This window comes from Frieseomelitta varia, unplaced genomic scaffold, assembly GCF_011392965.1.
Source record: "Frieseomelitta varia isolate USP_RPSP 00005682 unplaced genomic scaffold, Fvar_1.2 scaffold_168, whole genome shotgun sequence".
NCBI classification, from domain to species: domain Eukaryota; kingdom Metazoa; phylum Arthropoda; class Insecta; order Hymenoptera; family Apidae; genus Frieseomelitta; species Frieseomelitta varia.
Genome location: NW_025109394.1, coordinates 441,843 through 458,297, shown reverse-complemented (window position 1 = coordinate 458,297; position 16,455 = coordinate 441,843). Strand labels below are relative to the sequence as shown.

The 16,455-nt window shown below is 38.1% G+C and overlaps 1 protein-coding gene and 1 pseudogene across 1 annotated transcript in view; both read right to left on the bottom strand.

Annotated features, from left to right (window-relative positions):
* Nucleotides 1-11,135, bottom strand: part of LOC122538587 — a 46,914-nt gene extending 35,779 nt beyond the window's left edge. Inside the window, exons 1-3 of the mRNA XM_043672804.1 lie at nt 10,844-11,135; nt 6,276-6,576; nt 3,253-3,347 (exon numbers count right to left, since the gene is read on the bottom strand). Of these exons, the coding sequence (XP_043528739.1) occupies nt 3,253-3,347; nt 6,276-6,576; nt 10,844-10,890 (443 nt within the window). The 5' untranslated portion in view covers nt 10,891-11,135. The remainder of the gene's footprint in view (nt 1-3,252; nt 3,348-6,275; nt 6,577-10,843) is intronic.
* Nucleotides 11,136-11,714: 579 nt separating this feature from the next.
* On the bottom strand, nt 11,715-14,160 carry LOC122538589 (annotated as a pseudogene).
* Nucleotides 14,161-16,455: the final 2,295 nt, after the last annotated feature.

Sequence of the window (16,455 nt, the reverse complement as noted above, 5' to 3'; positions counted from 1 at the left end):
CTGGTAAAACTAGTTTACTAGAGTTTGCTCTGTTTATAAAATTCATTATATCTCATAAACGAAGACAGATAGGACATATATATTTATGTGACTTTTTTTCATTATTTTTTAGACGTACAATCCGAAGTGGATCCCACAAGTTACGAAACATCCTGTATATGTGTACTGAATTTACCTCATCAATTCAGATCTAAGTTTCTCGTGAAACAAATCCTTAGGTATTCTATTATTTTTATGTTTCTTTTCTTTATGTTTTTTCTTATGCTTTTGTTTTTTATTCCTTTCGCTGAGTTTATGATACGTACTTCGGTGTTAGCTTGGAAAATTTTCTTTCATCCCTGAAATGTAGGCTGGAAATTTGAAAAATTTGCAATAAAGCTCCCAAATCCCAAAATGTATCACAAACAACTATTATAGTATTCATCGTAAATATTGTAAAAATTGTACGATTACTTCAAACTAATTTGGAAATTGACTTATCTTATCAAATTATTTGACATCGAATTTAACTTCTTAATTTAAAGATGATTTGCTACTAAAAAAAACTCGTTTCTCTACTGAATATTTCCTCTATCACCTACTGAAACATTTCCTTCACTTATCTAAACTAAATATTTCTTGCCTTGAGATTTAAAAGAATCGTCATCCAATGTAGAAACTTCACTATCACCCCAGATACGGGTCGATCAACGTGTTAACAAACAAAGTCCTCTTGAAGACTTGGAATTCATCGACGAATAACAGTGATTTACGACGATACACTCGTGTTTTCAAGGTGTATTTTACTGCGAATCTGCGTGGTTTCAGAAAAGAAGCCACGGAACAATTCTCCGCGGGTTCGTCCCCGTTTCGGCTACGAATTTCAAAGTGTCGATGAAACTTGCGTGAAACAGCCAGACACGCGGCGACTTGGCGAGCGTTTTCCTTCGTTCGCCGATGAAACGGGTCAAAAAACGAATCAGAGAAAAAAAGAAAATAGAAAGAAAAAGAAAAACACGGGGGAAAGAGAGAACACAGAGAAAGTGGCAATCGATATTTCGCGTGAACGGTAAATACAATTTTTACGAGGGTTCCAGCACAACGCGCTGCTCCCCCGGCTTTTTATTTTTACATCGAGCTCAAGGCAATCCGGCGAACATTTAATACCGGGACTGAAACGGTGTTTACGAGGGCGGATCGAAGATCTGAATTCCTTTTGTCCATGAACAAAACGCGTCTGCCTAATAATAATAACGTGTTACAGTGAAATAATGAAAAATTGCCGACAATTTCTCGAACTGATGCAATTTCGTAAAAAAGAAAAACATCGCGAAACGAGATCCAAATTTGATCAAAGTCTCAGAGCGTGAGTATTTCATCGCGTGGCGGAGGATACATTCGAAAGTTTGCGTAAAGACGTTGAAAAAGTCTTCTATAACTATAAATATATTTTTAAATCTAATTACGTTTTTTTTAAAGATATTCTTACAAGGATTCAGAACTTGTTACACGATTGTCCTGTTTTTATTGTGCTTCGAATGTTAGAATTGAACGACAAAAGTTCGGAAAGTTTCCGACATCTAACGTGCAAAAATTTAATAAAGTGACGGGGGGGGGGGNTCGATAAAGTCTTCACCGATGAAAGACAATTTTCTTCAGTGGTATTTGAACTTGTTCCAAAAGCTGTCGAAAGAATCTCTCTCTCTCTCTCTCTCCTTGACTCTTCTCTCCCATTTTTTTCGACTATTCCAAATGTTATCTTCCAAAGCTGGAACAATTTATCGACAAATTACGCGTGAGGTGCAAGGTGCGAGTTACGACCAAGCAAGAAGGTCAAAGGAGATAACACGACTAGGGGAATCAATTGCACAAAGTGGAAACTACTACTCCCCGGCCAGCTGAGATTCTATTAAGAGTTTCTCAAGAGGTAAAACTCTCTTCCGGTTGCAACGGTGTTCGAAGAAACGATCTCTCCCCCTCCCAACGCTCGAGATAAAGCTTGGTCTCGACTAATGTTATTTAAAATCAAAAGATACTCCTCTTTCCGAACATTCAGAATTACCATTCTCGCCGGATTACCATTTTCAATTAACCGGCCAGCCACTTGCTTCGGCAAACTGGAGAACAAAAGTGCAACGAAGGGAAACGATAAACTTGGCGGTACCTATAGAAACGCTCCTCGAAACTCCATAATCGTTGGACAACTATCAAACGACATGGTCGACCAGTCAACGATCTCGACATCTGTGAAGTCCAAACGACGATTGGAAATTGTGAGAAAATTCACCCGACGACGAACCTGGACCTTGACCGACAGCCGACCAATGTCTTGATCGTTTATTGGCGTTTAAACGGGCACGTCGATGCGGCCCGGTTTCGCGAAAAGACGCCGGCGAATGGCGCGATTCCCACGCTTATCAATTCGGATGCGCGTTATCGCTCTCGCATCCACCTTCGGCTGGCTTCGAGTAAAACTCACGTGCCACCCACCGGAGAGATAATTGGAATCGTGAATATTTAACATCGCGATGCAAACAGTGCCTGAATATTTATAGGACTCGCCGTTTTCCATGAGAAATTGAATTTCAAAATGTTCCCTTTTCCTTTCGAACGAGAACCGGCGAGGCGAAGTCCTTCCGTTCGGAACAGGGGGCGAGGTCAGGCCACGGCGAGACCACGTTTCCTCTATCGTCTCTGCTCGGGTTTTTTAGATTTATCATTCTTTCAAAGATTTGCGATTAAGACTTCTTCGAGTTTAAGTTATTTAATAATATATATATATAAATTATTTAACTATATATATATATATATATATATATATAAATGTAAATTATTTGACAATATATATAATATATTATTATACAATATATTATTTATTATTTATATTTATATTCTATATTATTTATTATTTGTATTTATAACATATATATTATTTAACAACATATATATAAATGTAAATTATTTAACAATATATATAAATGTAACTTATTTAAAAATATATATATATAAATGTAAATTATTTTATAATATATATATATAAATACAAATTATTTAATATATATGTTATTTTCTTATGTATTATATAATATATATATATATTATATAGTATACTAATATATATATATATAAATTATTTAATGACAGGTTTCGAACTTACCTTCTTTTTGTCCTCAAGGATTTGCACCCTTGGATTCGACAGTTCCAAACGAGAATATAAAACTGACTAAGGAGGAATATAATAGAGCACCACGCCGCATCGCGGTTACGGTTTACCTGACAGAAACGCTGTAGCTCCTCTCGTTCCTCCTTTCGTCCTCGATCCTGGCAAAAATTCCTTGGCAGAGGCGCGGCGTGAGTCCAGGATCCTCCTGCGGAGCGACAAAGGGAAAAAAGAAAAGAGTGGAAGTCGTTAGCTCCCGTCGTTTCGTTTCTCAAAAAAAAAAAAAAAAAAAAAAAAAAAAAAAAAAAAAGGAAAACGAGCGCGGCAGCGAAGTTTCCCGTGCGATGGAAAAAATTACGTATCGTTAACTACTATCGGTCATCGGAATGTCCCCGGGGCGATCGAACGACTCCGTTTCCCATAATTGAAACCGAACGTGCTCGACGTATAACCGCAACACGTGCTTCGCTTTTAAAAAAATCGCTCGTCGTTCGTTCGCCCCTCCTGTGCCCTTTCACCCCCCCCCCCCCCCTGGATGGTGTAATGCAGCCGCGATCGGCTACGAAGCCACGGGGCAATTTAATTAAGCGTCGCCGCCCGGGCAAAAACAGTTTCAATTTACCGGTCGAAATTCGCCGGAGAAGCCGGGGGGAAAAAAAGAATCCCCCCCCTCCTCTGCCCCCTTCCTCGTTGCCCGACCTGTCACACGGAAATCGTTACCTCGTTTCGAATTATGCGCGCTAACTCTCGATCCGTTTGCCCGAACCCGAACTCGCTCTGTTCCGTATTTGGAAAATAAATCAATCGACATTTGTCAGAGCTGGGAGGATTTTCCCGCGATTGAGAACTGACGGCCTGAGCGAGTATTTACACGTTCGAAGTATCGGTGGCGAATTGCGGAGCGATTCAAGGACAGGTAGATTCGGCGCACGCAACGTTGCGTTTTTTTTTTTTTTTTTTTTTTTTTAGAAACGGAGAAGCATAATTGTACCAATAACAATTGTTGAGAAATTGTGAACATTTAAATACCAATAACAATTGTTGAAGAATTGTGAACAATTTAAACTTTATAATGAAATTATATAATTTTATATATTACCATTACATAATATTATATATTACCAGTAACAATTGTTGAAAAATTGTGAACAATTAAATACCAATAACAATTGTTGAAGAATTGTGAACAATTTAAACTTTATAATAAAATTATATAATTTTATATATTACCAATAACATTATATAATATTATATATTACCAGTAACAATTGTTGAAAAATTGTGAACAATAAGTACCAATAACAATTCTTGAAAAATTGTGAACAATTTAAACTTTATAATAAAATTATATAATTTTATATATTACCAATAAAATTATATAATATTATATATTACCAGTAACAATTGTTGAAAAATTGTGAACAATTAAATACCAATAACAAATAAATACCAATAACAATTGTTGAAAAATTATGAACAATTTAAACTTTATAATGAAATTATATAATTTTATATATTACCAATAACATTATATAATATTATATATTACCAGTAACAATTGTTGAAAAATTGTGAACAATTAAATACTAATAACAATAAGTACCAATAACAATTCTTGAAAAATTGTGAACAATTTAAACTTTATAATGAAATTGTATAATTTTATATATTACTAATAACATTATATAATATTATATATTACCAATAACAATTGTTGAAAAATTGTGAACAATTAAATACCAATAACAATTGTTGAAAAATTGTGAACAATTTAAACTTTATAATGAAATTATATAATGATGTATATACAGGGCGTAACATGTTAGTACAAATATCATATAACATGTGTCTTGAATTCGTGTCGATGTTCTCTACAATACAGTGGAAAAAGAATTATGTGTTCCCATTTGTTTCATCCAAAGTGACCTTGATTTAACTATGAAACGTTTTCGAAATTTTTTTTATTGACACCTACTGTGCACCTTGTACCGTTCAACTTTTGTTCCAAACTTTTTCTTGTCAGATGGCTGAAAGTAGGAGAAAAATCGTGCGTCGCGTTACAGGAAACACCCTGTATATAATATATTATAAACTTAATACTTTGTCAAAAGGAAAACAGATCTAGTGCGGTAATAATCTTGGTCTCATTTTAAAGAGCGAAGCTTCTATTTTGATAGTTGCGAGTTCACTTCTTTTGAAGATGATTTCACATCACGTAGCGGACAGGACACATTTTTCTCGAAAATTGTAAAAATTCAAACGTGTGTTTCAAAAAATACGGAAAATTTCTTTTTGCGACTCTTGCGGATCATTTTGGAGATTCAAATTTCTCTTTCTCAATGATTCCCTGAAACTTGTGTTCTACAATTTTTTTTTTGCTGTTTTATTGAATGTTGAATATTGGGATTAAAAAATTCGAAAATCCTAATATTTTGTCATAACCCTAATGTTCCAAATTCGATAAAATGATGATTCAATAAAGAAAAATCGTACATCGAATTTTAAGAGGACATCGTGAAGAAACAAATTTCAATATTCAAAACCATGCTAGATTCAGTCGTAAGAAAATATTTTTTCAATATTTCTACACACGTTTGAATTTTTTTACAATTTTCGAGAAATCGCCACGCAAATCGTGATGTAAAATCATTTTCGCAAAGAGCAAATCCACGATTGTCAAAGTACAAACTTTAAACCGGGACTAAATAATAATCGTTAATAACTATCGTTCGATTATAATCTTTTTTTACAAAGTTATATTAGTTTAGATTATCGACAATATTTCATTATCATTGGTACAATTATGCTCTTCACTGTAAGATGATTATGAAGAATTCGCAAGTATTCGTAGAGTCGTGGAAAATTTTTCAAGGTTCGAATATAGAGTAGACCAAAAACCACTTACTGCTAAAATTAATGATTTCTTATGATTTTCTTATTATATATCTTTTCTAATTTATTTATTTTTTCTAAATATAATAAAAAAATCATGTTTGAACTTAAATTTAATTCAAAATTAATACAATTAGTTTTCTCTTATATTTTGATGTTTTGTTAAAAAAAAGAAAGTAGGCATAAGTAGAAACTTTTGGCCCATTCTATGCAAACAAATTCACAAGAAGAAGTGAAAGAGTACCTTGGTGCCCATCATTGTGTAGGTTTTCCCTGACGCGCTTTGCCCGTACGCCACCAGACAGGAATTATAGCCAGTGAAAACAGCGTCCAGGACGGTCTGGCCAAGCGTCTGGTAAATCGTTGCCTGGTCCGCGAAACTCTGTGTCTCTGGGTTCGACGAATCGAAGCAGTAATCGAAACCATATTTCCTTGTCCTTTCGCGACTGTCGCCGGCCTTGCTCGAGGACACCTTCAAGTTCGTCAGGGAAATCTCGTTCGAGTCCGTGCGTACAACCACCTCTGATCCAGTTAAATTCAGTTCTCTGCGTCAAAGAGGATGGAGTGTTATTTTTTTACAAAGAGAAAAGGGAAATCCGTTCTTTGTTTTTTTCTTCGCTGAGACAAAGAGATCTTGCAGTACAATTCAATTCTTCACCGCGAAACGGCCGTCCTCCGTTCGCGTTTAAACCGCGAAAGGATTCCTCAATTCAGCCGAGTTTCACTGTCTGATCACTCTGCCGATCGGGCGGCTAATTCACGGAGAAAGAGATCTCGCAGAGAGCTCTGAAAAAAGAAGAAAAAAAAGAAACCAATGACACCGAGTTAACTAACGCGAACTTGTGGCTTCTTCCAGGCTGGAATTTCCAGAGGCATTCAAACTGCTTCCACGCGGGATTATCAGATGCCTCTGGCGAAAGATCTATCGGGGGAACGAGTCGACTGGGAACGTTATCGACGATTTTCCAGTTTGCGGAGTTCCCAGTCAGTCGAAAGGTAGGTAGCAAAAACGGGAGCAACCGATTCGAACCACGTTCGGACGAGTTTTCGGTTTGCCTTCCATCCTGTGGTGTAACGTTTGACGTGAAGTCAGATAAGTACTAATAGTGGCCTCCGTGATAGCCACATCATGGACTATATAGCTCCTCTGTTCTTGCGCCGTCGTTTTCATTCCACATATCCCCGGAATTCCGTTTCCAATCTCTTCCAACGCTGCTATCCTTTTTTTTTTTTTTTTTTTTTGTAATTTCTGCAACTGTTTTTCAACTTCCTTTTTTTTTTTTTTCTTTACAAAACCTTCGCTGCTCCACGTGACCACTGTAATTTAAAGTTTAGTGCAGTTCTGTCATCTTCCTTTCTTCAGATTTAAAATTATAAATCTTTTATATAATTTGCTTCATTGGTTTTTTCAACCGCTTGCACAATGTTCCTGATATTCATTTCTGATATTCATATACAGTATACAATCTCACCTCAAATGCTCACGTTCTGACACTAATGAAATAGTTAATTAACCCAAATAATTTCTAACTGCTTGATAAGACAAGTATCTTTTAAACTCACCTAAGTATCGTTTCAATAGCTATCTACCAGAGAAAATCTCAGAAAGTCGATACACTTTTCCTTACAGCCAATACATTTTTGCATTCATTTCCATGTTCATTCTTTGTTCTCTTATTAAAGAGAACGTTTCCAGTAATAAACTTGCTCCTCCGAGCTGTGGAAGCTTTTATGAAACGTACGCAATCCTCTGTGCCACTGCACTTTGTTTCCATTTCAGAAGAGCGACGATTACACGTACGTGGCCTCTCGCGTGAAAGCAACAAAGTTAAAGGTACTTTAACCCGTGGTCCTCGCGTGATCCTATCGTGGCCCTGTTCGCTCTTTAATCGTCACGATTTCGTGCTCCGTGGTCCGCGTTTTTGCGAAATTAATACCTGCTGGTTGTTCGATAAATCGTTTCAGGTTGCAAGAATTATTCGTCTACTGGCTACAAACGACTGTTCCACGGAAGTAGATCTATTTAGAGCCAGCGAAATTCTTTGTACAGCAGGTCTGAATTGTTGTGCAGTGACATTCAAACGTTAACCTAAATTACATGGACTCGTTTTAAATCGTCTCTGAACTGAAAGTGAACATTGAAATATAGTACGGACAATTGTATAAGAACACTGGATTAATAATTAATAATTAATAAAATCAAGTGTAAAAAGACATTAAAAGAATCCTTCTGAACACTGGAAAGGTTTTCAAAAAAGGAACCTCTGTAGGACCCAAATTACAATTTCGCATAGAGTGAAACTAGTACTCTCTCTCTCTCTCTCTTCAACGAATAAACGAATCAATTCCATACCAAATGGAAAAAATATCCGATCGGCCGACAACCGTATCATCGATCCAATCAATAATTCCAAAAACTCCATTCAACACGATTCGACATTGGGCCACTTTGCATTCGCGTAGATCAACTCCATCAATCGTCTGATTCGCAGGAAGCCTGTGACAGAGAACCGATCCGTCGGATCCATCCGTTCGCCGATAGCCCTTCGATCGGCGGACAAAATGGCCGTTCAGACAGTTTTCAATGAACCGTTCAAACGGCTACGAGTGTACGAACGTACACGTTCAAAGAAACACTCGCCACTCGTCGCTGACCAATATTGAAAAGGGTCGGCGGTGCGTATACCGCCTGGGAGCTTGGTCCAGAAAAGTCTGAACGAGGAGAGGAGATGTTGAATGAATCAAGGCAGTGTACGCGAATAGCAGCAGCCTGCCTTGTTATTATCCTCTCTTGATCCTCTTCCATCGCAACAAGGCGCCACGCCGTGCCACACTCTCTTATCCCAAAGAGTGTTATTCTAGAACGGATCCTCCCTCCTTCTCTCGCGCTATTCCTGCATCGAGTCATTAAACCGTCTAGCCGTGTGTCGTCGGTGTGTCGTAGCTGCTCATAAGTAAGTACGTCGTTCCGCCGATCCATCGCAAAGTGAACAACACCCGAACACCCGAAGATCGGTAGCAGTTTCGCTACTTTAAATAAACCCATTCTTCGCTGTGGTCCCGCTCACGCAGAAGATGAAATATGGCTTCGTTATACAGTGTGTTTAGGTAGCAAAACCTAGCCCAAACCTAACCCACTTCAGGAGTTGATTGTACGCCTAAAAAAGTCGTACAAATATATATCCTATCTGTCGTACAAATATATGTCCTGTCTTCGTTTATGAGATATAATGAATTCTCTGTTTTAATTACTTTTACGAAAGATGCTCGAAATGACTAGCCTGCACGCGTCTTGTCATTCATCTGGTTACTCTCTCTATCGTTCCTGGTGTTTCTCGAATTTGTCGGAAGCCTTGCACTATTCTATTTCGTAGTATTCCAGCATTTTCAATCGACGTTGCGTGTACAATAGATTTTAAATGTCCCCGCAAATGAAAATCTAATGGATTCGAATCCGGAGGACGAGCAGGCCATGCAATAGGACCTCCACGACCAATCCATTTATTTGCAAAGTGTTGATTTAACAATTGCCTAGCCACTCGGCTAAAATGCGGCGGAGCTCCATCATGCATAAACCGCATACGAAGTCTAATATCGACTGGAACTTCCTCTAATATTTCGTGTAAACGCGTACTCAAAAAATCAACGTACTTTGTTAGTTTCCCATCAAGAGAAAAAGGTCCAATTAAAAATTTATCAATTATTCCTGCCCTATACGTTTAAACTAAACTGGCGTTGATGCCTTGAATGCGCAATAACATGTGGGTTTTCTTCGTCCCAATTATGATTATTATGAAAATTGAATATACCATATCTGGTAAAACTGGTTTACTAGAATTTGCTCTGTTTATAAAATTCATTATATCTCATAAACGAAAACAGATAGAACATGTATTTATATGACTTTTTTTTTCATTATTTTTAGGCGTACAATCAGCTCCCGAAATGGGTCCCACAAATTACGAAACACCGTGTATATTTTGTCAAAGAGTCTCTCCTTCAGTTTGTTCATTTTTCATTCAGGCTCGAAAAGTACACACGTTAGATCGCTTATTTATCCTAAAATGATGAGAAAAGGAATAAATTTGTAAGATTATACGTTAACAAATCGGGAGTCCGCAGTTTCTTCAGACGACCCTAATTTCATCGTCGACTTATTATCGCTCGCCTAGCGATTGTTAGTTTGTCTTACTTTCCGGTGGCGTCTCGGCCCCATCTTCTAAGTATAGAAACGAGTTCATAGCGGCTCAAAGACGCGCCGCGCGCCCTTATAAATCTGCCTTCAAATTTCTATCCTCGTTCGTTTCTTGCTGCGCTCGCGGCCGTCCCCGAAATAGCTGTTTCCGAGACGCGTGTTTCTGTTTGCTTTCCGAACGCTGCCTCGTGAAACCGTGAAGCGGCACGAGAGAAAATTGAATTTGCAAAAACAATTTGCAATTTGAGAACAAGGAGGGCGAGTTAAACCTTGACCTCGAGTTCCTAAAAAATGCGTGCACGTCTGGACGTGGTCTCTGCCTGTTTCTTAAAATACACGACGGAAACGAGCTTAATGGCAAAAGCAACTCGTAACAAACTCGCAGCAAACCTGAAACTTTTGGCGAATATTTCTCATTAATCAGCGCACGTTTCACCTTCTTCTTGAACTTACACGTTTACTCGATTTTCAAAACCGCTTCGCCCTTTCGCATGCCCGCATACCAAGCCCGCTCGGACCTGCGATTAACTTGGCTCACACAGTTTGAAATACACGTGCATAATATTTTCCGATATGTCTTTTCATCGCGCGATTAAAATTCGCTCTGACTCACTCACCTGGCAGAAATCGGTCTTACACGAACTGCCACCTTGATGTTCGCCATATTGCCATCGCGTGGACGACAATAATCGGCATCAGCTGGCTGCCATCGTAATTAAGTGCCCCTGCTTGTGTGCGTCTAGGAGGAATGATTGAACGGAATCACTCTCGACAGACGACCGAAATGTCCAAAGATCGTTTGCGTTACATTTTGTACTTTGTCAGGTTGAACGATCGAACAACGGAGATGCACACGGAGACAGGAGAGAAGTCGGGAAGAGCTGTGCGTGCGCCAGCCGGGTGCACGTGTCGTACTGTTGCGATGAAAATATCCACGAGTCGCTTCCAAGACCATACGCCGATGGTTTACCCCACCCAGAGTGAGAGAACTCGGCCGAACTCGTAACATTTTGCCCAAACGCCTGCGGACACTCCATTCCTTGTCGTATCCTTCCTTGCAAAGTGCTACAAGTTACTCAAAGAAACGAAGAATTATTGTCTCTTACGACAAGTGCGCTGAGTCATTTACGCTTGTTTTGATTATAATTGAATTAACTGCTCCTGAAATAGCTTCGATCTTTCGTGCAAACGTCTTGAGATAAAGCTATGTAGTATTTTGGCTAATTAAGAAAACGTATCTTGCGATACGTATGTAAGTTTGTAGTAAGTCGTGTGTTTGGTAAACACATTTGGTTAACCGCACATCACGATTATAAACACGATGAGCATATGGCCTGTTCAATGTGCGCGCGTTACACTGCACGTTGTTCTTTTGTTCTTGTAAGAAGGAAAAGCAAAGATGTAAGGAACAAGAAACAGCAATAACGATAAATGATAAATGAACCATCGATTAATGCTAAATAAATTATCACTGAAAGTCCCCTGTTTTCTAGTTTATTCTAAAAAGTTTCTATCTTGATTCCAACTACCTTTAAATACGATCGATCGAGAAAAACAGAATGAGTTTTTCCGTCGACATTTTGTTTTACAGGGGTATTTTTAGACTAGTGGACCGACTAAAGTATATTCTGTGTAAGTTTAGTCATGAAGAAATACCGTCTACCATCATAAAGCGCGTCTACGTTCATTGGTACGATCCATTAGTCGTCTTTGAGGGCTATGAGAACCGTGAAGTACGAGAACGACGTACTCAGAACCTGCAAAATACACAAGATTCTATGAGGAAGAAACTTCAACCGCGCTTGAACGACCATCTCATTCTCGTAATAAATAATACAGATATCCTCGTCAACTTCAGGGATCCTTTTTCTTTCAGTTGAATGACATTTTTTTGTTTTATTCACTGTTGAGAAACTCTCCAGTGACATGTCGTAGAATTTGGCCGCGGTTATCTTGTTGGGGATCCTCGTACGCATCATTATGATCTGAAGAGACTGACAGAAACCGCTACCGATCTATTCACTAAGCGGAATCGCCCACTCCCTCGCTCTGTGGATACCACATTGATCGACGATTATTCAATCAAATCCTTTCAACCTCTATATAAGCAGCATTCTTATGAAAGCGGTCGCGTATAATTTTCAACCATCACCTCGTCCATCAGGCGGTTTCCACTGAAGCTGAACGTGAACAGCTCGAGAATCGCCGAGTTCAAGAAGGTCGAATATTTCATCAGGCGTCCCTTGTTCTCCATCATCTGGAAACGTTACCTTTTTTTTTTTTTTATCAACGACGCCTTGACTCGCGAGCAAATCGAGCAAACGCACCGAGGTAATCTGGAATCCCGCGAAGCAGATCAGTCCGGTGCTAATGACGAATTGCCCCAAAGCCAGAATATTTATTATCCTCTCCAGTGCATCTGCGTACCTGCAAACAGACTGTACCATCTAGACGTAAAGCAGCGTGCCCTTATATTGGTAATCGATCGACACGAGAAATTAATTTTTCTGCCTCGCTCCGCGAGCAAATGGTTAAAATGGCAAATTCACGGTGATAGGAGAAGTGTGGACGCGCACTCTATCGCTTCCTGGTGACGAATCACGTAATTGCTCATAACAGCGAGAGAATTCGGATCCTCCCCGTTCAGTTCCTCCAGTCTTCTTCGTAGAACAGCGAACTTCCCCGAATCGTGCATTATCACCACCAGATTGAAACCGGTGGCGCCGGCGATCATGCTGCCGCCAAAGCCACCCGCCGTTACGTTGAACAGATAAAAGCACTCGAACACCGGCGACACGGTGTGATTGATAAAAAAATAGCCGCGAAATGGGAGCATCTTCTCGTTGCTACCAAGCACGTAGATCTGCAACAGAAATGCAACGCTGCTCCCTGGGAATATTATTATCAATTATCTCGGTGTTTGCTACTGTACGAGCCAATTCTTGGTCGAACGTGTGGATGAAACCATGCCCCGATTCAGATTCGAACGTTTCTCGTGAACGTCGCCTACCTCCAAAATCGGGACGAACATGAACAGCACGATCGTCACAGCCACGGTACTGATAAAATATTTCACGAGACGAAAGGCAAACATCGTTCTCTCCGCCCAAATTTCTCGATCTTCGCGAGAGGACAAGACCCAATCCTTTCTCATCGTGTTCACCACGTACAGCATGTCCTTCTGATGAGACGTGTGCACTAGCAAACGAACAACACAGAGGTGAAACGCTGTACAAATCAACGTGCATTCGGTCGCCTCGTCCAAGTTATCTATATTGTGAACCACGTTGGCAGTCACTGCAACGGACATCACTATCACCTGAAAATTCAACCTTACCAGACTGTTCTCTTTCATTTCTCGCGGGGGTACGTGATGAGCGAGAATTTTCACAAGGGAGGGATGATTTTCGATGATCAAAGGACGACCGGAACACCGAATTCCGATCGATAGCTTGCAATGTAACATGTAATTGAACGTCGAATGTGCGACGTGCCATTCTTCAATAATAAAGGCATTGACAACGTTTCGAAAAACACAATTTACCATTTAATAATTGAACAAGAGCAATTAAATAATGAAATTTCGCTGCAGGTTTTTCTCGAACGACCGAATAAATTGTCATGTTAATTTTAAATCTCGATGTTATTAATAACGCTGTTATTAGCAGCACTTCCGTTTAATTCAGGATTAATCGCCGTCGAATCAAAGCTTCACTTCGAGTAGATTTTATCGCGTTTCAATGCCTTTCTTCGACGTGCACTTTCTCCAAAGCTTACCAAAACAAATATACAGAACACGTGGAATCTTCTGAACATAATTGTTCCTTTACTATTGTCCTCTGCCAACGGCCAAATCGATATTATCTTTGCAGTTATCATGATCGGTTTGATCAGTTTATCGTTACTCTGCGCCAGAAAATGGCTCGTCATTCATTTTTCACGTCTCGATGCGAATTCCGACAAACAAACTGAGTCTCCTGCTCGTAATAAAACAGATTTATTCTACAACAAATCGCTCGGTCGAACGATCTGATCGTACGCACGCGGAAATTGCGAAAAAAAGGAAAAAGCGTCGCCACGATCGAACGCTCGATTCGATCGAAAAATGTAAATTATAGTTATCCCGCTGCTGCGGTGGGAGGTCCGCGACAATTCACAGTGATTGAAACTTTGCGATGGACGGCCATTATTGTGTAACTTCTTTTCCATGAGAGTTTACCACATGAAAAGGTAATGACGAAGACGCAGCCGTATTAGAACTACCGCCTACAACTTTCCTTCGATACCCAGTTTTTCCCTTCTTCTCCAAATCTTCTCCTCCTTTCGCTTCTCTCATTTTTTTCTCTGTGTTTTCCTTTGTCTGACAGTGCAAAAGTGCCAGCGCTGGACATTCAATTTCGTCGCATCGCTGTAATTTAAATGACACTCAAGTTTAAAAACGTATATACGTAATTGTATGATATTGCATGTAAGGTGGGTAATAGCTAAGGGAATATTTATTACAGCTATTGCATTATGATATCGGTGGATACAATTTTCTCTTCATTATAACGTATCGAGCTTGTAATATTTATAAAGAAAAATTGAAATCCGTAATTTCCCTACTCGATTTTAAATATGACTATCGTGTCATCGTAGGGGGAAACGTAGAAACTTCTGAATGTGAAACTCTGTCGATAATCGAGAAACAGAATCTGTGTTCACGAACGTCTTATATCTAATTTTTCTCTTTTCACTCGGTTCAAATATAAGACCAAAAAAAATTCTCGAAACAAATCGCACAGAGTAGTTTGTAAATTAGAAATATTAATTAATTGAGATTATATTAAGACGTTTTGTTTGCGCAACGCTAATAATATCATAAACAAAGCACAAAATAGACAACCGATGCATTCGATGCATTTTTGTGTCACATGTTTGATGAGTTTTAGACTTTAGAGCACAGACAAGGAGTATATGTCTCGCGTGTGTTTAGAGCCTCCTTACCATTTTTGTGTCACATTCTGCTGTACCGATTTCTGCATCACACGCTTGCAGTTCTCTGATTTACCGTTCCTTAAATATAGAATGCGCTAAAAAACCAATGACCTTTTACCACGTCGATGTTTCAGAACGTGTGACACGGTACCATATCTATTCTGTGTAAGTACTAATCTATGCACTCATAATTAATAAATTTGTATTCGCAAACTTAATTAAGAAAATGGAAACTCTCTGTTAGACACAAAATTTCAATGATGGTGCTTAATTCAAAATGAAAAGTTTAAACTTGTCGAACATTTTATAAAATACAAAGAAAAGAACTAAATGTAAAATATAAAGTTACTTACATTCTTGACTTCTGAAGTCCCATTTGATCTTTTTCAAAAAATGAGAGAACGTGGAAATAATAAGAAACCTATAACGAAACATGTGAAATATTAAATGTTCTTATTTTAATATTAATAATATTTTAAGTAAAAAACAAATTGATGTACAAGAGTATCGCGAATAGAGAAATATCATATTAAAAATATATAATGTATAGTTAATATGTTAAAAAATTTGTAACTCGGAATGTTTGGTATTAGAGTTTTAAATATGTTTCGTATTGATCAAATATGGCGCCCTTTTCGTTGTCCGTTAAAGTTGTACGATATTCAAACATGTCCGTTGTAACATTGTCCCAAAAATGATTAATAACATAAATATTCTTTCAATAAAACGAAAAAATATATAAACATGTCTATCTTCAAATATATAAACACGTCTATCTTCTACAATAAATCAAATGTATAATATAATAAATCAAATGTTCATTCAAAGAACTATAACGGTTCTTTAAAACCGTTAACAATAATCTGTACAAAAAAATAGCAACATTTTGAAATAAATGTATAACAGAAAGAAATTACATAAAAATAAACTAATAATCAAAATCAAATGTCCTTTTAAAAGCTTATAACATACCGAAATACGACATACATAATATAACATAGATATATAAATGTGACAACTAGAAAGACGATCAAAAGGAAACAGGTAATTTACTGATAAATAGTGGTAATATTCTATGAATTATTGAATAAAAACGTACATTAATTAAATGAAGTTGATAGTAATGTGAGTACGAAGGGTGACAATGAAAATATCGCATAATTAAATGACACATAATGATAACAGACCTTCACGCCACGATTTTCAACAATAGACTAAACCTCAATAACAGGTTCGCGCCACGAACTAATTT